The sequence below is a fragment of the Ambystoma mexicanum genome, chromosome 10, assembly GCF_040938575.1.
Source record: "Ambystoma mexicanum isolate Mex_15411 chromosome 10, UKY_AmexF1_1, whole genome shotgun sequence".
In the NCBI taxonomy this organism is placed as follows: Eukaryota; Metazoa; Chordata; class Amphibia; order Caudata; family Ambystomatidae; genus Ambystoma; species Ambystoma mexicanum.
In genome coordinates this window covers 1,020,890,061-1,020,918,018 of record NC_090932.1, presented here as the reverse complement: position 1 = coordinate 1,020,918,018, position 27,958 = coordinate 1,020,890,061, and the positions used below count along the sequence as shown (strand labels likewise).

Sequence of the window (27,958 nt, the reverse complement as noted above, 5' to 3'; positions counted from 1 at the left end):
CAGCCTTGGGGGGTCAAGGGGCGGCTTCCTCACGGGAAATCCCCGGTGGGGACAGTCTTTGGGGACAGCCGGTGCCAACACTGGCAGCAAGTGAAATACAGAGTGTACTGGGGGGAGATGCCACACAATATGGGAGAGCAGTGCCAAGTCCAAGTTTTGCTCCCCCCCTCCCCGGCAGCAGGGAACTCATTGGTTTGGCACATACCATTGGCTTATAAGTAGAGGATCTGGCAGAAAGAATATTTTGAGATCTTTTGCTTATTAGACATGGAGCCGGCGGGGATGGGTTTGTGGGAATTAAAGGAAAAAGAGAGGGATAAGAAGGAGAGGGAGAGGCCTAAGGTGGAGGAGATCATTAACAATTGGTTGGCAGCGTTTAGGATGTTGGCATCCATCATGATTGAAAAAATACCCGCAGGATGCTTGTGCGCGGATTGCTTATGAGCAGTACATAAATACATTGTATTTAAAGTATGCCGGTGATGCCTGGCTGAAATATGACAAACGTTTTAGGCTCAAAATGCAGGTCTGGCCTGCAATGTCCTGGGACGAGGTAGATGTGAGGGGTTACATAGAGAAAAAATAGAGACATTTCGACCAGACAATTAAAAATTTCAATACGCCTGCTCCATACTTGGAAAAGCACCGCTCACAGCACTTTAGGTCCCAAATGCTGAGATTTAGGCTGAGATTTAGGCTGAATTTAGTGTTAACTCAAGAAACCCTGGGCCGGCTAAAGAATATTCCCCAGGACCAGAGACTGTGTTGTCACTGTTACACACACACATAGAGACTTTGAAGCATTTGTGTGTCCAGTGTTTGACCTTGTGGTCTTTGCGTAATGAAATGATATCGCTTGTGCGGTGGATTTTTAAGACTGATTTTAGTATGATAGATTGAACGGCATTCAAACGGCAAAGTTCTTCATTTTTTTTTCTTTTTTTTCTCTTCTTAAATGATGATCTTAATGTTGATGAAATAATGTATGATGTTAATGTGTGTTAAAAGTATATTTTTTGTACTGTACAACACAATAAATAGAGAAAATGATACCTTCAAGGGAGATGGGAGATAGGGCACAGGGCCTCATTTTGGGAAATTCACAGGGTCTTATTCATACCGGGGAAGAGGGTCCTTTCGTGGGCACTCCTCCTGGAACAGCCGTCCCAGTTACCAGGGGGAGCAGGCACCTTGCTGGAAATTCGCAGAGGGGTACTGCACCTTTGGTAAAACATGTTGGTTTAAACATACAGGCGGCAGAGGTTCAGGGGAACACAGCTCTTCCTCCAGCGAGGGGAAACAGAGGAGTGCTGTGGAAACCCAAAGAAAAGGTGGAATGTAATTAAAACCCATTAGCCCACTCCAGTTCACCTGCATTGATTGATTCTTTTCTCAATGTATATCACAACAGTATGGATGCAAATTACTCTGGGAAAGCACCAGGTGGGGGTTCAGGATTCCTTACAAGGGTGCAATGGTAAGCAGGGAAGCTGTGAACTTAAAAGTCAGCATTGGGTATGCCTGAGATTGTGGCACAAAAAGTGGCTAAAGAGATCAAGCTGGGGAGGGTGGCGGGCCCTTTCACCTCCCCTCCGACTGGACAATTTTGTAGTGTCACCTCTGGGATTGGTACCAAAGAAGGAGTTGGGGCAGTTTCGCCTAATACAGCATGTCTCCTTTCCCGAGGGGGAGTCAGTTAATGATGGCATAGCCGAGGAAATGTGCAGGGTTCACTACTCATCATTTGATGATGCTGTCAAGCTGGTAAGAGCATCGGGGAGAGGGAAGGCTGACATCGAGTCAGCTTTCAGGTTACTGTCGATTCACAAGGAGAGCTATCATTTGTTGGGATTCAAGGTGGAAAAGGAGTACTTTTATGACAAATGCTTTCATTGGGCTGTGCCATTTCGTGTGCCTATTTTGAAAAGTTTAGTACATTTTTGGAATTGACACTGAAACAGAGGGCTCAAGGGGGAAGGGTCCTGGACTACCTCGACGATTTATTGTTCATCTGGAAAGAGGGGACAGGGGAGTGCGGGTCGCTTATGAGCACGTTACAGGAGTTGATGGAGGAAATTATGATATGATATGATATGGTATTTGTAACGCGCCCGTACACAAGTGTTTCAAGGCGCGACGAGGCGGGGAGGGGAAAACAGTGGAAGACAGGCAAACAATCCTACTAGGCCAAGTGACATTCAGATTGTGCAAGTGCAAGGGAAGGGAGGAGGGAAAGTGCCAGGGAGAGGGGAAGTGCAGTACAAGGGATGGAGGAATGGATACGGTAGGAAAAGGCCTGCGAGTGGCAAGTGCAAGGTAGAGCAGAAGTGCAGGTGGGGGGGACTGAGGGGATACAGAAACAGTCCCTAAGTGCAGAGGGTTCCAAGGGATGCAGTGCAGGAGTGCAAACAGTGGGACCTGGCACCAGGGTCAGAGGGGTGGCCAGGTAACCAGAGCAGGTTAGGCTGGGGGTTTCAGCAGGGGAGAGAGGCAGAGAAAGCAGAAGCAAAGAGGAAGGTTTTGAGGTGTTTCCGGAACCGGAGATGGCTCTCCTCAAGTTTCAGGGAGGCAGGAAGGCTGTTCCAGAGGGAGGCTCCTGCCGAAGAGAGAGATCGGCCACCAACTCGTTGCTTGGAGAAGCAGCTGACCCTGAGGGAGTTGGAGGCAGATGAGCGGAGAGCCCGAGAAGGAAGGTATTTAGGAAGAGAGAGTTGAAGGTAAAGCGGCCCCAGGCCCCAGAAGGCCTTGTGGATAATGCAGAGGGTTTTGAACTTAATCCTTGCAGCCACTGGGAGCCAGTGCAGAGATTTCAGTCCTGGAGAGATACGATCCCTGGGCTTGAGGCCAAGGACAAGTCTCGCAGTCCTGTTTTGGATGAGTTGCAGAGGGCGGAGAGTAGAGGCAGGCAGGTTTAGATAGAGGCTGTTGCAATAGTCAAGCTTAGAGAGAACCAGGGCTCTGGAGACAGGGAGCTTCTGGGGGAAGGAGAGGAGAGGAAGAATACCTCTGAGGAGGTGCAGCTGGTAGTTTGACTTCTTAGAAACATCAGAGATGTGAGGAGAGAAGGAGTGTGTGGAGTCGAAGATGACCCCAAGGTTTTTAGCCTTGCAGGTGGGAAAAGGAAGAGGGCCAAGAGAGGCCGGCCAGAGAGCTGCAGGGAAGGAGGGAGAGGGTGTGCCTATGAGTAGAATCTCGGTCTTACTGGCATTAAGGCAGAAGTCATTGGCAGCGCACCACTCCTGGATAGCAGACGGACAGTCAGCGATGAGGGAGGGGGAGGAGGAGGCCGAGGGTAGCCTGAAGATGAGCTGGGTATCATCCGCATAGCACTGAAAATTGGGGCAGAGAGCGCCGATGCGGTGGGCAAGAAGTGCCAGGTATTGGTTGTACAGCCATGGGGAGAGGTTAGATCCCTGGGGGACACCACAGGTAGAGAGAAAGATATCGGAGAGGAAGGACCCAAGTTGGACCTGGGAGGGTCGGTCAGAAAGGAAAGAAGTCAGCCACGCCAGAGCCTGTCCTGTGATACCCAAGTTATCACGGAGACAGTTGAGCAGGATGGTGTGGGTGACAGTGTCGAAGGCAGAAGAGAGGTCAAGCAAGATGAGGACACACGGGGTGTTGGAATCAAGGTTGGAGAGCAGGTCTTCACAGATGTTCAGGAGAGCAGTTTCCGTGCTTCTAGCAGCCCTGAAGCCTGACTGGTGGTGATGAAGACAACCAACAGATTCGGTGTGGAGATTAAGATGGGAGATGGCCAATTTCTCCAGGAGTTTGCCCAGGAAGGGAGTGATGGAGATTGGGCGGTAGTTAGCCGGGCAGGAGGGGTCGGCAGAGGGTTTCTTAAGAAGAGGGTGCACAAGGGAGTGCTTCAGCGGGGATGGCAAGACTCCAATGGCGAAGGAGTGATTGCAGAAATCAGCCAGGGCAGGAGCCAGGGAGTTGACCTGTTTTGACGAGACTTTCATAGATCTGACTTGTCTAGAAACCTCGTCTGCGGAGAAGAGGGGAAAGGCAGAGAGGGAGAGGGGGTGTCAGCAGAGGGGTCAGAGGAAGAGCAGGAGATCGAACGCAAGACTGTTGGCCCGGTCACACAGCTGACATTCCTGGGGATCGAGACTGATTCAGTTGCAGGGGAGTGCGCGCTGCCCAAGGACAAGGTGTTCAAATTGAAGGAAAATATCAAGGATTTGAGGGACAGGAGCTCCAATCATTGGCAGGTACCCTCAACTTTATGGGAAAGGTCCTCCCTGCGGGGAAGGTGTTCTCTAGGAGTATTGAGCTCAAAACGGTGGGTTTGCAGCTCGCATCACAGCATGTGCGTCTGGGGGCTGAGGGAGGACCTCAGAATGTGGGATGGGTTTAATGGTGTCCTGCTATAGAGGGGGGAGTGGGCCAACAGCGATGAGCTCAAACTGTTCACAGATTCTTCGGCTCCCATGGTTTCGGCTATTTTGGGGAGCAAGTGGTGTGGCCAAGCCTGGCCGGCAGTATGGCACCAGGAGGGGATCCAGGGAGATCACGTTGCTGGAATTGTTCCCTATTGTGGTGGCTTTCAAGTTGTGGGGGAAAAGAGTTGAATTACAAAAAGGTCTTGCTCTGGTCTGACAATTTGGCAGTGGTCCAGATCATCAATCAGGGGATGTCCAGCAATTCAAGGGTATTGAAGCATCTGAGAGAGCTCACATAATGCTTGCTTACATTGAACACTGAAGTTAGAGCACTGCATATTCCAGGGGTGAAAAACATGGCCGGTGACTCTTTCTCTCGTTTGCAGTGAGAGAGGTTTTGGGGGAACTGCCCAGAAGCAAGCAAGACGATGACCCCATTTAAGGCATAGTGGAGGGGCATGATTGGGGGGATCGGAGTTCTTTAATACACAGTGCTCTGGCGCCTGGCACAGCAAGAAGGTACAAGGAGTGCTGGGAGTGGTTCTTGACCTTCCAGGACGAAGTGTTAAGGGATGGGTAGAGCGGATTGCCAGTACGCGCATTTATTGGATGGGGCTGGCGCTCTGGGAAAACTAGATTATTTCAAAGTAGGGCGCAAAGCCGACCCCACCAAGGAGCATTACATTGTGATGGCGATGAGGGGTTGGGCCAATCAAGCCGAGAGGAAGCCAAATGCAAGGCGGCCCATTGATATTGTGAAACTGCACAGTTTAATTGAAATCCTGCGGGTGGTTTGCCATGTTGCACAGGCGCTTCCTCTCCTCGCCACCCACGGAGATCAGCCCATTTCTGCAACAAAACACGTGCCTTTGCTAAAATGGCCGACGCATTCCCCAGTGCCCAACTCTCCAGCTACAATCACCTCTTTTGCCTGGCTCCGCACTGATTGCCTGTGGCAAACTCTATTAGGTTATCAGCCCGCGCCAGCAGGCGAGAGCCGACCTATCGGAGTAAGGCCCCGGAAGAAGGCTCCTGTCCTGAGCCTGTCACAAGCCTAGCAGAGCCCAGGGCCAGCCACTATGCTTGACTTGAACTAGCATGGAAACCTCACAATCCCATATCGCCAATGGACCAGCCAGTGAACTGGTAAAGACTGACAATCTCGCAACCCAAGACCTTTATGTTAACCCATCCACTATATTTTACTTAGTATCACCACCCTGATTACCACCATGCCCTGTAAGTGATCCCTACTTGTACATACCGTGACTATGAAGCAGGCGGTAACCTCATCTTGCCCAACTCCTTTTCAATCAATGTCTAGCACTTCTCAAATATGTACTTTATACTAAATGCATAGAAGCAAACCACTGCAATATACATCTAACACTGTCACCATTATTGTATGCCTATGCCTTATGTACAACTGACTGTAAAGCTATACCATGTTTGAAATGTATTATTGCTATAATAAGACGCTAGCCTGATACCTGCGACCAGCCCCGTGATCCCTACTGACTGCGCTCCCTGCTGCACCAATCTGCGCCCAAATATGATTAGTAGCTAAACTCGGACAGTGTCTAACTGACCCCAGTAAAACCACCACCATAGACCGCTGTGCCGTACCTAGCCGCGCTACACTAAGACACCCTACCCAGTGCGCATATTCTATGCACTAGCCCATTGTCATATTACCCCAGTGATCCACAGGCCATATCCTGACCTATCGGTAACAGACCACATGAGTTACCTACTGCTGTACCTCCCCGCCCACGCGCTACCAGCCTCCCTCGCAACATATCAGCTCACCTGCCCCAATGCAGCAACACAAACATCAAGTCATTGACACTCACATGCCCCAGAATATTGAGCATTGCAACAAGATTCGGAGAGCACCCAGAGGGTTCCGCCCCCATGCACTCATCCTCATCCTCAACTATACAGTGCCACTACACCCCAAACTATGCCCATCTATACACACACATATACACACACACACACCCCCTCCCCCACCTCCCCATCACTACCACCTTCGGCAACACAGCAGCCTCAAATCTGAACAACATAGCCTGCTCAGAAGGTTCCTAGCCTTGCCCGACTCCACTGTCACAGACACCACCCCTTTTTCCTCCCCAACACCCCCGCTTTCCCTATTACACTGACTTCTCAAAGCCAAACTGTACCAATACTAGGTAGAACACGCATCACATGCATATCCTCCAGAACCATACATACTACAGCCACATCCAGACCCTGCTCAGTACCCACAAGAATTGACAGACTCAACACGCACCCTCCACCATCACCTCACCCTCAAAACCCAACAGACCCCCTTCGTGACTCAACCGTACATTACATCCATAACACCCAGACAAAAAGAACCCTATAACATGCTCAGCAACCTACCATTGATAATGAGACTCTGCAAGTCCTACCCAACATCACAGTGATACAACCCCAGACGCACCTGATCCCGCCTACAAGTCCACCCAAACACAGTGAAGCACTATCAGGAGCCCTACTAAATGTAAGATCCCTAGGAGCACACGCAATCGATATACACCATTGTATATTAGAACTCAAACTCGACTTCCTGGTCCTCACGGAAACATGGATACACACTGCCCCAGGCCCACAAATCACATTAGCTGTCCCAGAGGATGGCACCCTCCTTCGAACTGATCGCCTAGATGCTATAGGAGGAGGAGTGGCCATAATCCACAAAACCTCATTACAGTTCAGGGAGTGCAAAATGGAATCACTAGCGGGATACAAAATCATCGTTCTCAAACTAGCCACCAGCCCAAAGTCAACAATTAACTTCCTAATAAGTTTACAGATCTCCAAGTACCCCTACCAACCCAGATATAGACTTACCTCTATGAATTACACCTACGCTCAAACCTAAAACCAAATATATACTCCTAAGAGACCTCAACCTAGGTTATAATGACCCTTGAGATAACAAAGCAACAGCATGCCACAAGGCCTTCTGCAAGATGCAATTCACTCAAATAGTGAACGCGCCCACCCCCTCCAAAGGCAGAATCCTCGACTGGATACTCACCCTTAACACCACAGTAACCATAGTAGACATCCACAAGATGTTATGGACTGACCACCACCTAATTCACTTCAGCATAAACCTAAATTCAGACCTAATAACTAAAACTCCTAACCAAGCACATATCCAAGTCAGAAACGCACATAAACTCCCCTCTGAAAACCTCAACCCTTTGACCAGCAACCTACTTAACTCCAAACCGCTAGACCTCACTAATATAGAGACCACTACCACCAACGCCTAAAATCAGCAATAAACGAAGTAGCCCCACTCAAAACTAAAATACCCAAACCCAAACGTAGCTTACCCTGGTTCAATGAAGATCTTAAAGAACTCAGAAGTGAAAAAAGAGCTCTAGAACATTTAATCAGAACAAAACCCTCCCCACAACTCCAAATCAAACTATAACAACTGTCCAAAACCCACAATCGCAACATAGTCAACCACAAAGCAGACTCTCTTAACAATCGGATAGCCAATGCAGCCTCTAACACAAAAGAATTATTCACCATTAAAGAACTTGAATCCCCTATCCAACCCATCAGCCCCATTACCATCGGCAAAGCATGGTGTACCACCATACAAGATGCACTATCCTCCAAAGTGAACACACTCCAAAACAAAATAGCTTCACAAAAAAAGCTCCTCAAACCTACCACTACCCCATCCATCTGCCCGATGCCGCCATTAAATCTGATATACCTGATTTCCACTTTAAACAAGTCACAAAGGCCCATAACAACTGTACCCTTTCTCCATAAAATCGACAAAATAGCCCACTCCCAAGTCCAAACCCACCAAGAACAGTACCACTTATTAGGGGACAGACAATCAGGATTCCGGCCCAGCCACAGCACGGAGACTGCCCTCCTTGATTAAAAAAAACAGATGGACTCTATTAGGAACTCTGGCAAACTGGGCATCCTATTACTAGATCTCTCCGCTGCGTTTGATTTAGTCGACCATGACAAATTATGCAGCACCCTCTCCACCAACTTCCACTTCTCAAAGAAAGCCACAACCTGGATAAAATCCTTCCTCTCAGACTGTACATCAAGAGTTGCCCTAGGAGAAGAAGCAGCCGATCCCATACCAGCACCTCTGGGAGTACCACAAGGGTCCTGCCTCTCCCCAACACTATAGAATGCATAGACAAAGCTACTCTTTTGGCACTAGACGCCATGGGAGTAATTTATACAAACTTTGCCGATGCTACGCAAATACTTATCCCCATCTCAGGTAATCTAGAACAGGATACTGCCTGTCTCAACAAAATCTACTCTCTCATCCAAAATTGGATTGCGAACAATAGTCTCTGCCTAAATGGAGAAAAAACAGAGATCCTCATAATCAGCTCCCCAGCCAAACTCAGTAAACTCCTGTCCGACTATACTTCCATCCTGATAGATGGCACCCCTATTACCATATCACACAAAGTCAAAACCTTAGGAGTCTCGACTCTAACCTCTCCATGACAAATCATATTAGCGCTCTTGCCTCCTCCACTGCATACAAAGCCAAACTCATTACCTTAAGCAAACCCTTCCACTCCACTGAAAACTGCCTGACACTCGCCAGAGCCCTAATCCTCACAAAGCTGGACTATTGCAATATTTCACTGCTAGGCACCTAAAAAAAAAAACATAACCAAACTACAACTCCTGCAAAACAAAGCCCTTAGAGCTGCCCTAGGTATTAATAGAAGAGAACACATCTCCCAACACAGAAGAGATACACACTGGCTACCGGTACAAGCAAGAATCCTCCACAAAACACTTACCATTACCCATAAATGCATCTCTGACACAGCACCCACCTACCTCAATCAAACCAAATCCAGCAAAGCCACAACGAGATCCCTCAGATCCAAAAACAATACACACCTCCACAACCCAGGTTTCACCACCACCACCAGAGCAGGCAATTCCAGCTTCCCCATAGCAGCCCCATGTATTTGGAACTCACACATCCACCTCACCAACGAGGCCTCTTTCCAAATGTTCAAGAAGCAATTAAAAACTTGTCTTTTCAATAAATACTAACCACCCAAGCTAACTATTACACAACTATGAAACCACACTGTTTGTAACATGACTGTGCAATCCTAAATGTATGAATATGATGCAAATAACCATGTTGCTGCAACCAAAGTCTTTACGATGATAATTCCTAAGATGTACGATCAAGATGCATGTACGCCGTGATACCTAAGGGTTTGGGTGTGTAATCAAATGCAATAAATAAATAAAACAAGCAAGGGAGCATAGTGTGCCCTGTAACGGGCTTGGCAACATACCTCCAGCATAGGCAGCCGGTGGGTGCAGGGGCTCCTCTTTTCTTGCACAGGACGGGTCAGCGTTGAGCCAGTTCCAGTCCAGGAGGGTCATGGACATGGCATTGGAGAAGATGGGGATAACGGAAGGGGTGTTTGGGACCCACTCCTTCAGGATAGGGGAAGCCACATCGGCGGCTGAGGTGGGCCTGGGTCCGGAAGAAATCAGGAGAATAGGGGATGGAAATCTGGGTGTTTCAGGAGATCCATCAGGCCGGATAAAATGTAGTGTTAACAGCTTCCTTCTCATCTCCTTCTAACTAGCAGCGTCACGGAGGAGGAGACGGTCCGTCTGGGTAGTAGGGCATTCATTTGTGTTGAGGGCCTGGCCGGGCTGGACGGCCGAGAGAGGAAGAGACCACCAGCGAGTACCGGCTTTGGTGGCATGGGGTGCCCGGAATGAGATGGGCTCAGCTGTATGGGCATATCACCAAATTGCTGGGTAAGCAGCAAAGGCCGAATGTGCTGATTATACACTTAGGAGGGAACGACTTGACAAGCCTGGGGGGGGGGGGGGGGGAGTTGAGGGACATGATGTTTTCGTTACAGGAGTTGTCCGCGCAGCTGGGCAAAATTTTGTGGTCGGAGATCATTCCAAAGCAGGAACGGAGGGGCACCGAGAATCACTCAGCGGTGGAGAAGCCGAGAAGAAAATTGAATGGCGCAATGGCAAAATTTTGCAGGGGCAGAGGTTTTCCCCAGATCAGACACGGTTTGATTCATTTAAAATCCCTGGAGTATTACTCGAAGGATGGAGTGCATTTGTCGGCATCTGGGATGGATCAGTTTTACTGGAATGTTTGCACGAAGCTCCTGGAATTGTAAAATTGGAAAAGGGGGAGCTGCGTGGGCAGTAACCAACCTTTCGTGTGGTGGTGTTTTGGCGACCAGTGGCAATATACAGGGCTTGATTCATGGAACGTTTTCCTATGGGATTGCGCCATTATAACACACTTCCATGAATCAGGCCCACAGTCTCTGAATGAGCCATGGGAGAGCCGAAGGGTATTTGCTCTTCTTGGGACAAGCGCCTCTTGGGGGCCTTAGCGGCGGGGGCGTCTGGTGGTAGCAATGAGGACTCAGCTTTCCCCGAAAAAAACAGCACTGCCCCTGACCAGGAACAGGAAGGGTTGGGTGGAGTTGGGCCTACTGTGGACTTTGTTCGGGAAAGGTGGAAGCAGGTTTGTGGACACAGAGCTGTAGCCGCACCTTCGTAACTATTTTCACAGAGTGGTATTGTTTGGAATTAATTATGTTGTGAAAATAAGTCTGCAGCCTTTTTATGCCAAAAGGAAGACATGTCTCATTCTGCACCTTACTGGGAGGGAAAAGAAAGGGGCAAAGAGAATGAGCAAATGTGGTGGTACAAAGATGGACAAATGCCCAGGTTATGGAGGTGACGACGGAGAAAAATGGAGGCGGTACCCGGATAACGTGGGCAGGGTCCTTCTCCTCCCTCCCCCCTGGGTAAGGCCGTGGCGAGCGAGGCAAAATCAAAGGCAAATCTGCGAAGGGCAACAAAGGATGGGGCGTGCCTAGTGGCATTTAAGCAGGCGAGCGTCCTGCTGCAGGAGCATCCAGCCCCAAGCAGAAGGACGCCCGCCGCACCAGAGGACTTGTTTTTCGTTTTCCACCCACCCACTCTGCATAAGGAACAGCGGTACGGCAAAGCCTGGCCGTTGATGTCACGGGACGGCGAAGCAGCGTTTTGGCGACCAGTGGCAAGATACAGTCTCCGAATGAACCATGGGAAAGACGCAAGGGTCTTCGCCCTTCTTGGGACCAGCACCTTTTGGGGGCCTAAGCGGTGGGGGAGTCTGGTGGTAGTGTTGAGGGCTCAGCTTCCCCCGAAAAAACGGCACTCCCCCAGCCCAGGAACAGGAAGGGTTGGGGGGAGTTGGGCCTACTGTGGACTTTGTTTGGGAAAGGGGGAAGCAGGTTTGTGGACACGGAGCAGTCGCTGCACCTTTGGTACTATTTTCACAGAGTGGTGTTGTTTGCAGTGTTTGGAATGTATTATGTTGTGAAAATAAATCTGTGGCCTTTTTATGGCAAAAGGAAGACATGTCTCATTCTGCATGTTACTGGGAGGGAAAAGAAAGGTGCAAAGAAAATGAGCAAATGTGGTGGTACAAAGATGGACAAATGCCCGGTTTATGTAAACTGCTATGCTGGAAATTCATACCCAACTGTGTCCCTCTGCCAGGGGCGGTTGCGGTGCCCCTCTACTTTTTTTTCTTAAGTTGTACTGTTCATACTTTTATTTTAAAAATTAACCGTTCTGGAATGGTTTCATTGTAAAATAAAAGCATAGAAAGACGTTTAAACGTGTTCCTCAGTGCACTTCATTGAGCATTCCCTTAAACAGCAAGTGTGTTTGTTTGGGGGTATGAATTTCAAATGGGAGGGAGAGCAGTGATGGGGTTTGTGGGATGCAGGGCAGGCCAGCAGGGAACACAGCTCCAGTACTTCTTTTTGTACACTTCGACCACTGCCGTCTTCACAAGATAACTAGTCAAGTATTTCCCACTGCACAAAACACGTCTCCCCCCTCTATGCCACACAACAAATCCCGAAAATACTCCCCTCCAGCGGGCAGAACAAAAAAGACACTGTGTGCCAAAACAAAAAAATAACTAGCCGCATTACTCGACTACGATGCTGTCTCAAGTTCCGACCTTCCCCTGTCGGCCAAGAGGCTAGTACGCCAGTCCTCCCACTCGTGATATGCCCTGTAAAGACAACACATTGATGAACCTCTTATCCCGAGGCACGTGACTTCCCAGACACGCCAGAGCGTGCAACCCACGTGATGGAGAGGGAACATAGCGTTGCTAAGGTCCATTTCTCGGATGGGAACTAGACACTACCATCTGAAGGGGGCGCCGCTCAGGGCTCCAAGGCAGCCGGCTCAAAACACTGGGCTCCATCGCAGGCTGTTCTGGAGTCGGAACGGTGCGCTCCAACGCTGGCTTTAGGACTGCGGACCGGGTTTGTTGGGCCATCACAGGAACGCCTAGGACCTTGAATTATGGATTTCAGGCAAGCTGGGTAACATACCTTCTGCTTTGGAGCACACGACTCTTGACATTTGGACTCGGGGCCACAGTGTGGTCGGCGCAGAACCTCAGAACGCGGTGCCTCCTATTTTGGAACTTCAGACTCTGGGTCATTCATGCGCAGCCTGTGGTAGAACCTGTGTGGGGTTCCTGCGCCTTGAACTCCGGACCCCAGTAAAACAGGCTCCAATGCCATTACACTCTGTCCTCCGTGACATCAGGCTCCGGACCCTTGAAGTTTGGAATCGGGCGACTTGGTGTCCAGACTGTGTTGCGACTAGTTCTAGGATCTTGCACTCGGGATTATTTTGTTGGCTTGGACTAGTGGTCCTGGTGTGTTAGCCTTTGGCACCCTGGTCTCTTCTATTGGTCCCATTTTTATCGCGTATCGGACTCTGGGGCATCTTGGGCTTGTTGGTCTTGCATATCACGCTGTTAATCCTTGGGATTGGAATGTAATTGATGCTTAGACCAAGCGAGCTTTATGCTCTGGAAAGGCGATCACAGACTTGGGGCTCGAACACTGCATTGTCAACTCTTTAATGATGAATTCTTCACCTTCCGGTGCACATTACTTCAATTTGTGCTGCAGTATCTGAGGTAGTGAGTGGCCTTCGCCAGGACCACTGATGTCCTTCTCTGGGGTTCAACGGGCTGGACTTGCTGCTGCACACCCAGGAACTGTAAATGTGGCACCTAATTGGATTGGCATTTATATCTACTCGGTGTTTATTGGAGTAACACCTCTGGCGAGTGAAGAAGCCTCTGACGTTTAGTGTTGGTTAGTCTCTTGGTTTGGCCAGTAAACATGGGGGAGACAAAGGTAATTTACCACCTGGATGAGCAAGAGACACCGTACCTGGTGAAGCTGCCCATTCCGGCAGAACTGGTCACTCTGGGGGACTTCAAGGGCATTGTGAACAAGCCCAACTACAAGTTCTTTTTCAAGTCAATGGATGATGACTTTGGGTGAGTAGAAAATAATATTAGTAGGGCACTCTTGACGCTGTGCATCTCTGTTTAATGTTGGTGAGATGATGAAAGAAAGTCTTCACAACTGAAGCTGGGCTCTTTTATTTTTTAATATCACTCTAGAGCAAATATGCAGACATTCATCATGCATTCTAATCACTAACGGAGCATTGTCTTGGTAGCACAATTTGTGTGCGAAATTTGACCAGTTGAAGCCATCACAAGATACTTCTGAAGTCATCAGAGATTATTTTAACCTGCCTGATTATGTGAAGATTGAATGGTTAATAAATATGTGATGACTTCATTTTGTGTATATGCAATTATTGTGTTATAGTTTACTTTGTGATGCATTGCACTCAAAAAAGTGATTTAATGGCTTCATCTTAACAAGACATTATGCTAATGCCTCGATCAAATTACACGTGTCCTCTCAAATTTCATCTTAAGTCAAATTTTACAACTATTTCCTTCGAATTATTCTTTTGATAAACGGATTTTACAAAGTGCCATTGTCAATTTTAATGTAGTGATAATGTGCACTTCTAAGCAAATACACGAGTGTGCCTAATTGTATTTTCCTAGGTTGTCCCATACATTAGATTCTTGATTGTTGTTGATCGTGGTGACGAGCGCGCACAGTCCCAAAATCTAAAGGGCGTTATTTGTATTTATTGGCCATCTTGGCCGTCCCTTAAAATGTCTTATATAATCTGATTCAATGCCTGGATGCTTATGCATGGCAACGTGTTTGCCGTTAAATCTTATCAGTATGGGTAAATGAACGCAGCTGCATATGTACGTGCATTTTAACGGGCCTTGGAAGTTCTTACCGATCCTCCGTAATCTTTCTTTCCGATTATTCCGAAATGTTTTGCGTGCGTTTTCTCTGGATACCCGGATCTCGAAAGTCACAATGGTGTGTCTACAGTTTCCTAACAAGGTACTCAGTTTTCTGATATCGGTGCATATGCAGAAGGATACGGTGTTTGCTGAATTGTAAATGAAATGCGTTCTTGGGTGCCAAGAGGGGGGAGCTATGGGCACCTTAATCATGCACACTTTACATTACCTGCTTTCTTTTCAACAGGCAAATGTAGCTGGAGCTTTGTTTGGCGCCTGATGTGGAACATTCCGTACTGTGTCTATGCGGCAGTTTATGTCCACGCTAAAATGGATTCTAGGCTTTGCAAGGTGATCTGTTGACAAACGCCGTGCTTTATTGTCACGGGTCTTGGGGAACGTTTAAAGTTGCCTCTAAGTTGCGGTATTAGTGGTTTTTAGCTTGCACGTGGCATGATGACTTATTTTGGGTAGCCAGAGGCCAGATAATGAATGTCATTAAGTGACCGTCTCTGGGGCTTTTAGAGCATGGCCTTGTTTATCGGGAAGAGAGCATGGCCTTTTTTTAACAGGAAGATGCCTATCTCTAACTGCAGTGCAAACGGTCTGTTTTATGGCAAATGTTACCAGTTGTCAAAGTTTCACATTTTGTACTCGACCCAAAACAAAGGGTGTGCAAGGGTTACACTGATTGCACCATACACCTAAACGAGGATCTTACCAGGATTTGAAGAGGACACAGCATTGCTCCGTTTAGAAAGACGCTGTCCCTGTGTTTGCAGGTAACTGACATTCCATCTGGTAACAAAAAGTGTACGTTTGTGGGTTACCGCATTCTACAAAAAGGGAGGCAGATGCCCTAGTCCTTTACAGGCACCTCTAAACCAAGTCCCACCCAAAACTCTAGTATATGGATTTAATCCTATGATCGCGTTCTACAAATATGCAAACATCAGGGTTTGTTGTTACAGAAGAATGACTCCCTTCTTCTGGACGAGCACAGTTCACAAGTAGGGAGAATGACTCCATTCCCCTGGCCTTTTTCAGGCTCCTGTTAACAGTTCCACAAAGTAGAGGGGCTGGCTTCTGTCCCTTGGCCTTTCTTATGCTTGTATTTATGCCACCGGTTAGCCCCTCCAGTGACTCACTTGGACAGACCTGGTATTTGATCCTACCAGGTACTGCGACAAAGAAGAGGGCTTGTTGGAGGACCTTGTCCTCTGCACACCTGGGTCCTTGATCCTTGGGTATACTTTCTTATCCTTGGATCCCAGACCCCTTCACATTGGTTTCTCTCTCTCTCTGGTCCCAGGCCCCTCTGCATTGCCTTCTCGGGCCCCAGACCCCAGTTTCAGTATTTCTCTTTCTCGGGTCCCAGGTCCGTTTTGTATTAGTTTCTCAGGTCCCAGACCTCTGTATTTCTTTCTTGGGACCCAGATCCCTTCACACTGGCTTCTATAGTACCCTTTAGGTCCCCGGGCTGTCCCGTACCTTCTGTATTGGCTCCCAGTCTCTCACCTTGGTCTTGGGCTTCCTCGCGTCCTCCGGTTCTTTTGCGCCGTTTCCTGCTTGTGGGCTGCTGTACGTGACGTACCAGCATTTCCTGGGAGAAAATATCAGCCAAACCAGACTGGCCATTTGTGAAGAGGTGACAATGTGTGTCGCCTGCATGTACAGTTGAAGAAAATGTGATGGAGTGAGTCATGTAGTGATATTAAATTATTCTTTGTTGGAAAGTATCCTGAAACTGAAAAGTATTATGCAGAAGGCAGTGCTCCAACTGCCTGGGTGTGATTAAAAGTGATAATTGCAAGATATTTATTAAATGGTCTCCTCCACCCCCTCCCTGAAAATTAGAATACTCTGAGGCCAGTGTAGATGCTGCTTGCTTAACTTAAAATGGGACCATCTTACATTTCCTCTTACTCCGGAGAGGGTGCTACTTTGCCCACAACTCTGTTGCCGTGGACAGATGTTACTTCAATATCTGCCCTCAATTTTTGTGTGACACCATATCGTTTGTTGTTTTGCTTACAGAGTTTTGTGCTAATGAATACTGGCACAAAAAGTACAACTTTGCAGTAAAGGGAAGAACTTCTGCATAACAAGTATTCGACTATAGTGTCCTCTGTTCACCTCTTGTGGCAGCCAAAGCCAAACACGAATCACAATATCTGATTCTTTAACATAAAGAATGCTTACCTTAACTCTATAGTAAAATGCACAAAGTTATGGTCTGAGCATGGACAAGGGTTGTTTGCAATAATGTTGACCTGGCAGTTTAGGTCAGCAATCCAGTCTAGGATGCGTCCTTTATTGTGCGTAGGGGAGCTAACAGTTTGTTGAAAACCTAGTGCCGTCAGTGAACTGGCGAAAGAGGTTGCAGCTAGATCTGAAGGGTCATTGTATCCCAGGTGGAAATCTCCCAGAAGAATCATTTTGGAGGTCGATTTAATATTACCACGATTGAGTAAGAGGTTCTCTTCGAAGGAGGGTGCTGGGCCTGGGGGGGCAGTAGATGGTATAGTGGGTAATGATGTTGGAGTCTGAGAGGGTCAGTTTGACAGACCGGGTATCACAATTGTCAGAGTGTAGAGTTGCAGACTCTAATGGCTAGGAGTCTTTTGCTATGAGTGCTACTCCTCCACCCCGGCATTAGATCTGTCGGTGGAAGATTGTGAAACCTGGGGGTGGGGGGATTGCAATGGACAGGGCAGGGCCTGAGGCAACCTGAAGCCAGGTTTCGGTGGTTGCAAGGAGGTCGAGATTTCAGGTGGTGATCAAATCATGGATGTCGAGGGCGTGTGCAGGAATAGATCTTGCATTGATGAGGCCACAGTTTTTAAGAGTGGTGCGTGTATGAGCTTGATGGGTGGGCTGGGAGGTAAAATTTTGACTACTGACTTGCTTTGCAGCGCTTGGGACTTGAGAGGAGCGTTTGTTTCTGTTTTGTCTGAGGAGGTAGGATTCCTGATCTTTTGAGGGAGGAGTGGACTGGAGGGGTTGTTTGAGCTGGGAAGTTCTTGTGATTTATATCTTACTCCTTAGGGTATTTAGTGTGCGGTCACCTAGGAGGGTGTTTGCTAGTGGTAAGTTGGGGGAGTGCCACTTGCTTTGGGCTGGGTCTTGGTATAAGGGCAGTGCGGTCACTCAGACGGGAATGTCTGTTTGAGGTGTCTTGTGGGAGGGAGAGGCTGCTAAAATAGGCTAAGGGGTAGGTGCTTGCGGTACTATCAAGGGCTTGGTCTGTCTTTGCAAAGTAATGGGTGCTGTACTCTGCATTCCGGGGAAGGGCCGCAACGATGCTACTGGCCTTGGCATAAGTAGTAGGTGTGGGCCAGTTGCTAGGGTTGTGGGTGGGTACAGATGTGCATGAGTGCAGAAGGAAATGGGGTAGGTTTAGGTAACACTTGGCTAGTGAGGTTAGTGCTTGAAAGGTGCTGCTGCCTCAAGTTCTGAAAGCTAAAGTGGGTGCAATGCTAATTAGCAGTGGAGGGCATTTGCTGTCAAAGTGCTTGGGGAAGTCTGAACGCTAGAAGGTTACTGCAGGTAGGAACAACGGCAGAATCAAAGTACAAGGAAGGGAGGAAGTACGTGTGTGGAGGGAGGGACAGGTGGTTATAGCAAAAACTACTACTTGTACTATTGATAGGGTTTTAATTACAAACAGTAGGAGGCAAGATTTTATCAAGAAATCATTTTCGTCCGTTTGGAAAACCGCGCGGATGTGGGTGCTGCTCGCAGATCCTCCTCCTGGCATGGTGCAGAGGCAGTCGGCATGCCAGACTATCGAGGACATCCCAAGACGGGCATGATGGCCCTTGGAAACGGCCCTTTGAAATGCGTCTGCGGGCTTGGGGGTAGGCTCACCATATGTTGTAGAGGCAGCCAATCATGCTGCTCAATTCGCGAGACATGTTCAAAGGCACTCTGGGTGCAGGATGGCGGCTGCCATTTTGGAGGGGCTTTCTCCCTCGTGGATCAGGCTACCATTAGTATGTAGTACTAATAATATGGGGCAGCTGTGTGATATTCTTGAGGCTGTGATAAAGTGGATCTCCAAAGCTTGACGATTCGTTTGCCAGGTTTAGGTTTCGCTGTCCCAACACAAACCTCTGAATAATAATTCTGAAACTTCCAAGCACAATTGCCAAAGATGGCAGAGTCAAGAGTTGGCTGTGCGAATGGAGAATGTGGTAAGAAGCATTTAATGTAAGCAGAAGGAGATGGCAAGGAGACTCAGTCGCGCCCCTTGTGTGCAGTAACTGGTTGGCCCTTCATAGAATGGAGGATTGGAATGCACAAAGGAAGAAGGTGGTAGAGAGGAACAAGTTCCATTCCTGGCTGGAATCTAACTGGGACTTGGTTTGAAGCAACAGAGGGTCCACCCTCTGTGTCTGGGTGGAACTTGAATAACATCACCATTAGCTTCCAAGCCTGTACCCTGTAGCATAGGTTAGTCGAACGGTAAACATACCCTCTAAAGTGGCGAAAAGCAACAGTTAGTCTTATGAAGAAATAAATAAATAGGCAAACAAAAATAGCTAATTGGCACGCTCAAAAGTAACCGCTTAAGTACCATTCCTTAGTAGAGCATGTTTGGCTACATTCTGCACTGCTAAATGTATAATCTATTTGATGTGATGCACAACCACATATGCAACTGTACAACGTTCATTTCATGATTCCACTGCTTTCTGTGAAAGGATTGATCTTTCTAAATGCCTATGCCAAAGATGTTCAAGACTCTATGTGCTATGTTCCTTTTAAGACAAAAGGCTGCCATGTATTATGTGCTTTCCGGCGCTTTCACAAGGCTATGAATTTTAAATTGTAGGCTTTGAAGAGCCATGGTGATAGAAATAATCATTTACTATCTGTCGGATGATTGTCTGATCTTGATTGTGCCGCCATTCTAAGTCTGATCGGAGCATTTTTTTCGCCTGTTTCGACAATCGGAACACAGTTGAAGCCCTCGTTCCATGCTTTGTAGTTGTTCTTATACCTCCTAATCCATCAATGTAAGCTTGGAATGGAGGCTCTAAACACCTGAAAATGCTAGATTCCAAACTTCGCTTCATGATGTGTCCACAATGGGCACTGGTGAAAGAAACCTACCTAAACTGTTTCCCAGGAAGCCAGAGGTAAGGCTGCCCTTTCCCCCCATGCACAAGCTCTAATGGCATTGGAGCCCTTACCATCAAGCTTTGTGTGCTCGACCTTTGCACTAGAGACCCTCGTCCCTGGCTTGGGACCACTAACGTGAGTGGTGGTCACTTACCGCACAATGGAGTGATCTGGTGGGGCTTTAATGCTTCAATAAGTCTTGTGCTTCCATAGCACGAAGGGGCTAAAAGGGAACCATCTGACCCATACAGTATTCTAGACAATGGTCTTTAAAACATTGATGTATGTAATAGCAAGTTTAGTTAAGACAAACCAAAGACATGTTAAAAACGGAATGCCTCTGTTTGAATTTCACTCAGCTATATACACGAAGTGAATTTAAGACCTGCTTAGACCAAAAGCTAAAATCTATAATGGGCAATACAGGATTTCCTGAATTGGGAGAAATACAGGAACCTTTTATCACCCATCACAAGCATTCAATAAAAGATATGATAATAGATGGGATGGGTGAAGGCATGTCATTTATGTCGGGACATTTGGTTGGTTGGGACCCTACAAGAAGGAAACATTCAATTTACATTCCTAAAATGTCATACATTGTATCATACTGTGTTTGAAGTATAAGTTTGTTGGGTGGGGGTTGGTGGATTGCACTGGGTAAAGTAAATATAAGACTTATTCTCTGAACAAAAATTCCCCAAAATCGCAAATGATTCTGCATCAGCATATTAGTTTAATGAGGCGATGTATATGGCTTTCAATCGAAGCCGACACGTGTTTCGTCCCTAGGTCGTCCTCAAGGCTGACATTTATCACCAAATTGCAACATAAACATTAGCATTCTAATGAAAATAAACGATAAAGTACAGTATGTGACAATATGACATAACACAGATTTAGAATGAAAAAAAGAGAAACATTGTCGATTAAAGATAATCACAGAAATAAGAGTCAATATTATCAAAGAATTTATTAACATGCATTACATGTCAATTGAGATGTTGGGTAGTCGGGCTGGCGAAGGGAGCCGGGAGCACAAAACAGGGAAAAGCAAGTCAAACTCAGAACTTATCTTCAAACACACAATTTTAATCAACATTTTGCTGGATCTAATAGTTTGCGTAATCGCATGCACAATATAGGGCTTGATGCTTAGTCATTACATGCTCATGATTAGCGTTGCAGAATGCCACCATCCCTAGGCTTTGGTTTTTGCTAGACATTGTTTGATTAATCCATAACCCACAGTGCGAGTAAAATGCAGAAGTATAAAACGCTGTGCCTAAATAGACATTGGGCATATGTGCTGACTTGTATGAACTTTTGTTCAGTGTATTTGTTTTATGTTCAGTAGCATCGGTGATCACAGATGGTCCTGACGTGATTGTTTCCATCTTCCTGAATATACACCATTAGCAATGTGTCGCATAACAAGTTTGTATCCTGTACAGTAAAATATATAACATGCTGGCTTACCAAAACTTTATATACTTCAGAGATCTGAGCAAAAAAAAGAATATACATTCATGATGTGCGCTACATCTACATTTGGTAATATATCAGAGTCTGACATTTGGTTGAAAAGATGGTTATAGTGAGCATCTTGAATCATTAATATTAGACATGGGAATGTGGAAATAAATTGAGACATTTAGTCTCGGAATATAACTATACTAGACAACGTCTCACTCACCATAGGTCGTATGCGTAGTTCCACAAAACCTCTATGGGTAGATGGGACTGGAAATATCCGGTCGTTTGTTGCCGGTGTTGTTATATGTCCCTAAAATAGATTGGCTTCTTTTAATGTGAATTGTTAAATATATGAACGATAAATCTAAATTCGTAGTGCTAAATTGATTTAGTTTGTGTAGAGGTTAGTTGCAGTAAATAACAGCAACCTCACTTAGTACTGAGTGAAAGTAATATTTCATATGGATCAGACTTAACAATTTGCCTCAAGTAGGCAAAGATTCCATAAGTAATCCTGAATTACTTAACAGATATGTGTCAGTCTAATTGAGAAAGGACAGTCCTGACTTGCCAGACTCACAAAGTAGCACTTCATATGGGTCAAAATATCAATTACCTCGATGTCTGATGATTCTATATTTTGCCTGGCCCCTCGTGAGTAACGCTCACACGGGGGCTGCATACATTTGTCTCTTAATATTACACACTAAAGATAGTACAGTGCAAGAACATCCTAAATGACTCCAGTTTGATATTCTCTTCTTACTTGTCCTGTCTTGGCATTAACCCATATCTGTTGGCACTCAATACATTGGCAGGAGTCTTGCATGATGCTCTTGCAGCGAACCATCCCTAGCACAAGTTGCACAATTTGCTTATACAATCCCATTTATCAAGATCATGTCCAACTGGAGTCATTTAGGATCGTCTTGCACTGTACTATCTGTAGTACAAGCTGTATAGTTACCTTACACCCTCTCACTCATTATACTCCAAGCTCATGCGAGACCACTTTGATTTGTAATGTAAATTAGGCAATACGTTCAAAAAATAACAAATGTTTCCCTGCCTGCGAATGCTAGACTCAAGTGCAAGCACAGCAGGTAGGACACAACCAACTATATGCAATACGAATTAGGCATTGATAGTGCACCACACACATGTTAAGGCGATGTTATACACGTTTTTATATTTGCAAATACCAGACGAGTGCAAGCACAGTAGGTACTGTATGACTAATTAGGAGGCATGATTTAATTACTCTAATTTTACTTAATAGACTACAGGCACTGAAGTAGCCACACTATTATCACAAGGACCTCAGGCCCGGAAACGGGACGCCATGTCCGTTGCCATGATTTTGACGCTTCTAACATCGGAGTGTGTAATATTAAGAGACAAATGCATGCCGCCCTTGTGTGAGTGGTACTCACGAGGGACCAGGCATCCACCAAAATATAGAATCATCACCCCTCTAGCTAAGTGATATTTTGACCCAGATGAAGTGTTACTTTGCGACTATGGCAAGTCAGGACTGTTCTTTCTCAATTAGACCGGCACGTATCTGTTTTAAGTAATTCAGGATTACTTATGGAATCTTTGCCTACTTGAGGCAAATTCTTAAGTCTGATCCGTATGAAATATTTCGGTCGCTCAGTACTAAGTGAGGTTGGTGTTATTTACTGCAACTAACCTCTATACGAACTAAATCAATTTAGCACTATGAATTTAGATTTATCATTCGTATATTTAACAATTCATATTAAAAGAAGCCAATCTATTTTAGGGACTTATAACAACACCAGCAATAGACGACCGGATATTTCCAGTCCCATCTATCCATAGATGTTTTGCTGAACTACGCGTACAACCTACGATGAGTGAGAAGCTGTCTAGTATAGTTAAATTCCGAGACTAATGTCTCAATTTATTTCGCATTCGCACCTCTAACAATGATTCAAGATGCTAACAATAACCACATGTTTCAACTAAATGTCAGAATCTGATATATTAGCAAATATAGATGGAAGATGGAAGTGCACACCATGAACTTTTATTCTCTCTTTGTTGCTCTGACCTCTGAAGTATATATATTGATATAAATATGATATAAAATATCATATATAAAGCTTTGGTAAGCCAGCATGTTATATATTATACCGTACAGGATACAAACTTGTTATGCTACACATTACTAATGGTGTATATTCGGGAAGATGGAAACAATCACGTCATGACTATCAGTGATCACTGATGCTACTGAACATAGTACTAATACACTGAACAAAAGTTCATACAAGTCAGGGCATATGCCCAATGTCTATTTAGGCACGGAGTTTGATACTAATGCATTTCTCTCACACGGTGGGTTATTGATTATTCAGACTAAATGTCTAGCAACAACTAAAGCCTAGGGATGGTGGCGTTCTGCAATGCTAATCATGAGCATGTCATATCTAAGCATCATGCACTATATTGTGCATCCGATTACGCAAACTATTATATCCAGAAAAATGTTGATTAAAATGGTGTGTTTGAAGATGGGAGCACAAAACAGGTAAAAGCAAGAACCTGACTCCCTTCCCTAACTCATCCAACATCTCAATTGACATGTAATGTATGCAACAAAAATTATTCGATAATATTGACTCTTATTCTGTGATTATCTTCGCCAATATTAATCATTCTTTAATTCTAGATCTGTGTTATGTAATGTCATATATTGGCACACACTGTATTTACTTTATACTTCAGTTTCATTTTAATGCTATTGTTTATATTTTGTTTATGTTGTCATTTTGGTGATAAATGTCAGCCTTGAGGACGACCTAGGGTCGAAACACGTGTCTGATGCGATTGAAAGCCATATACATGGCCTCATTAAACTAATCTGCTGATACAGAATAATTTGCGATTTTTGGAGAATTTTTGTTCACATAATACGTCTGGTATTTACTTTACCCAGCGCAATCTACCAAACCCCATCCTACAAAAACCTTTTCAATTTTGGAGGCTTTGGGGACGGCTTTCGGTGTATGTGTGTTGCTGCAGGCCGGAACTCCTATATTGTCGCAGAAATTTTACAGAGCCAGTGCGCACCCACCAGCGTTGCTACCCCAACGGACTCATAACTAGGTTTGTAGTGTGTCTGTCTACCGCGGCATAACAGGGTATTGCAACCTTAAAGGAAGGAGGTCATCATTACAGGATTATAGCCGCCATGAGTTCAATATGAGCAGTCATTTTAGGAAAGAGGCAATTCAAGTGATAATGAGCCCTTTGTGGTAAAACTAGATAAGACCATGCTTAGCAACACAGGTTCGATCCTAGTCTTGTGCTTAGAAACTGGTCTGCAGTATTAAGTGCATTATAAAACTATTATTCATTATTACAATTCTAAATGGTGTATGCAGTGTCAGCACTTAGTCTTCTGCTAAAGTCAAAATGTTTGGTATGGGGTCCATAACAACGACTGACTGCTTTCCGGAATTGCAGTTGGTTTAGAGGAGGCCTGTCATGTCTGCTGTGTGCTAAATAATATTCGCACCCAGGGCATGGGGCGCAGCCAATTGGGTTCCGAAGATCGCTGACTGAAATCTGTAATCTCAGACTGCCTCCCCTGCTACGGACTGCATTCTTCCATCACAAACCACCCCCCTGCCCTCCCATATCCTATTTTTTTTGGGGAAAACGGATATCAACTACCCTAACGATCCGCACTTATCTTATTGCGGCAGCGCCGCCCGCTGCCACTGCAGCAGCAGCTTCCCTTTTCCCGCTGCCATGGTCAGAGAAGAGGGGCTCTGTATGGAGCCCTGCCTGCTATAACCATGGTGGACATTTTGGTTTAGCATTTTCATTCATTCAACGGGACACATACGGCGTCCTGTTGAATGAATACACTTTATTTTTATTTTTAGCACCCCTGGTTACCGCTTTGGTAACCTGGGGGTGCTTATATCGTTAGCGGCCCCACCCGTTTCCAAGGGCTGGAACGGGGGGTAGCGGCCTGGTGCCCTTGTTTTAGGCCCTCGCTTTCTTCGGGACAATAACTTTGACTGCCGGGCCTTTACCCTTGGTTAACGATATTATGGTCCTATAAGTCCATCTAGTAATAATTTCCGATGAAAGATAAACCAAAAGGCAGAATGCCCTATTTTTAAAATGTCTTTGGAGCCCCAGGATGCCATTTTTGGACTATATTGAACTTCTTTTTCCTTTATGCATTTATTTTGCATTTCAAAATATTCAGGTGCAAATCTACAGTGCATTCTAACATGTATAATAATGCATGTTTGATCCGGTATATTGCATAAATGGCAGTGACTTTAAAACCCTTCTTTTAGAGGGAATATGTTATCCCTGTGAAATTCTATAATTCACATGGATTTCAAAAAAAGTAGCAGGCGCTCCTCTCTAGAAAGAACATGGCATGATAACCTGTTATGAGATGAGTTTGCAGCACACGCACTTTGCTCACTGTACCTTTTCACAGATGGGAAATACCCATTTGCATATCAGTATTTGTCCCGCCCTATAATTCAAATGGATAATGGCATTCCTGTGAAACATTGTTTACAACTAATGGGCAGTTTAGAAAATCAACCTGGTAGGCCAAGGACCATTACCATTTTGTAATGGGCCGAGAAAGGGGTGCATAATTGATGTTATAACGAATGCTCGGTTTAAATGTAGGAGAGACCAAGGAAAAAGAATGTGGAAGGTGAGGACAAAGGAGTTAGGCCAGCCATTATTTCCCCCTGTGAGTGCATTGTCTGCAATGAAGTGTCAAGATTCCAAAGTTGTAATGAGGCATGTACGCGGAGGCGGCAGGCCAGTGACGGCCCGTCGCCCAAATTAAGGGCCAGAGCCCTTAATTTGTATTTACCATTAAAAAATGCATACGTGGTGATGCGTGTTCTGGTCCAGTAAGGCCAGCTCTGGGTTTTCCATTGACCTTGTGGTTTATCAAGGCACCCGAGCCCCTGCATTGTGTTATTGGTTTGCTATTCACTGGAGTTCCGTGTTAGGTTTTTTTATTTTTATTTTTTTATAATTTAGTTTTTTTTATTTTTATTTAATGCAGAGATTTTATGGTAGGCATGTTAACTAAAGAAACTGAGCACTTGTCGACATGATAGAAATGTCCAAAGCAATACGCGACCAGTTTAAATACAATAGGAGGTTTCAATACAGTAGCAATGATATTGGCATTTGTAAGGCAAAACATCAGAAACTGTTCAATCGTGAGTTAATTGTTGTTTTATTGTAAAAGAGAAGCCTGTTTGAGCATTTGGGGTTTCATTTTATTTTAATACAACACCAAGAAGATATTTCTTCTGACACAATGTTCATTGAACGCTGGCAGTGGAATGCTGTATTGTAGTATTTTGTTGTGTCTCGGGCCCGGTGCGCTATATAAATGAATAAAATACAAATACGGAGTTTAATGTATGCACCATTTATTTTAATCGGTATGTTTGGTTTTAATCAAAATGTTTATTCAGGTTTCATGCTGAGGTAGAAGGTTAATTAAACAAAGTGCATTGCTTAAGTTGCAACGAGCAGGCAAGATACCAATGTCCACGCAGCCAGTTGCACATTGCTTATTTTGATCATATCTATTTATTTATGTCCATTCATGCAGCTAGCCTTTAGCGAGTTATGTGTCTATTAAGCGTAATGTCTTATTTCAGAGATACCCAAAGCTGCTATATTGTCGCTCATTTTATGTCTTGTGTACAAATACTACTGGAGATGTAAAAAAACAAACCGAAAAAAAAGTACAAAATTGCTAATCGGATAGGTTTGTTTACTAATCAATCCAGTTTTAACGAGCAAATTCTTCTAATCAATTTTTGAAAACTAATTTATGCCTTGATATTGGGAGATTGGGGGTATTTGTTGTAGAGGGGGAGGCAGTGACAATCTCCTGCTCCATCCAACAGAAGGTGGTGAACAAGAGGAAATGGTGTGTCCATTCAAGCGGCCGCTGTGCAGCATTTCTTGGAGTATTCAGGATACTGGGAAGGCTCAAGGTTAGAGTTAACATTTGTATTTGCGGCAGACAAACGGTCATTTAAAATATCCCAGAGTTGACCTTGTCCTGATGCATGCTGCTGCCGATCAGTGGAGGTCTGGGACGGGGACACAGAGGTTGTTCATTGTTTAGTATTTAGTATTTTATTTATTTATATTGCGCACCTAACCCCTGAAGGGGTAGCAAGGCGCAGAGGCAACAAGAGGATTGCAAAGCTTGGTTAAATGCAGGGGAATGAAGTCCAGCCGTGATTACAATGCTGGACAAGTCAAAAAGAAACCATGCACGCCGATGAGGCATAGGTTACAGAAATATACAATATAGACAATACTATATACAATACATCGGTTGTCTCATGGAAGGTATCTACACTGAACAGTTGACAGCCTAAATATACATATTTACAATCATAATGGTGGAGCATCAGGGCAGCAAGAGAGCATGAGGTCGTTTTGTGTCGTGAGTCTTGAGCCAGTGGATGGTCTTAGTTCTGAATAGGCGGTAGGGGAGGTCCTCCCTGCAAGGAGGTGGAAGGGAGTTCCAGTATTGTGCTGCTTTAACAGGAAAGCTATTCCCACCCGACATAGACCGTTTAAACCTGGGCACCAGGAGGAGAGTGGAGTTGGTCATTCTAGAGGGGCAAGAGGAGGTAGG

The 27,958-nt window shown here is 45.6% G+C and overlaps 1 protein-coding gene across 3 annotated transcripts in view; it reads left to right on the top strand.

The window, feature by feature from the left end:
* Positions 1–12,641: 12,641 nt before the first annotated feature.
* DVL3 (dishevelled segment polarity protein 3) overlaps positions 12,642–27,958 on the top strand; it is a 1,011,569-nt gene continuing 996,252 nt past the window's right edge. For 2 of the 3 annotated variants that reach the window (XM_069618831.1, XM_069618833.1), the window contains exon 1: positions 13,522–13,815. In XM_069618831.1, coding sequence (XP_069474932.1) covers positions 13,655–13,815 — 161 coding nt within the window. In that variant the 5' untranslated portion in view covers positions 13,522–13,654. Of the gene's footprint in view, positions 13,816–27,958 lie in introns of all 3 variants that reach the window. The other variant, XM_069618830.1, reaches the window with a different exon arrangement.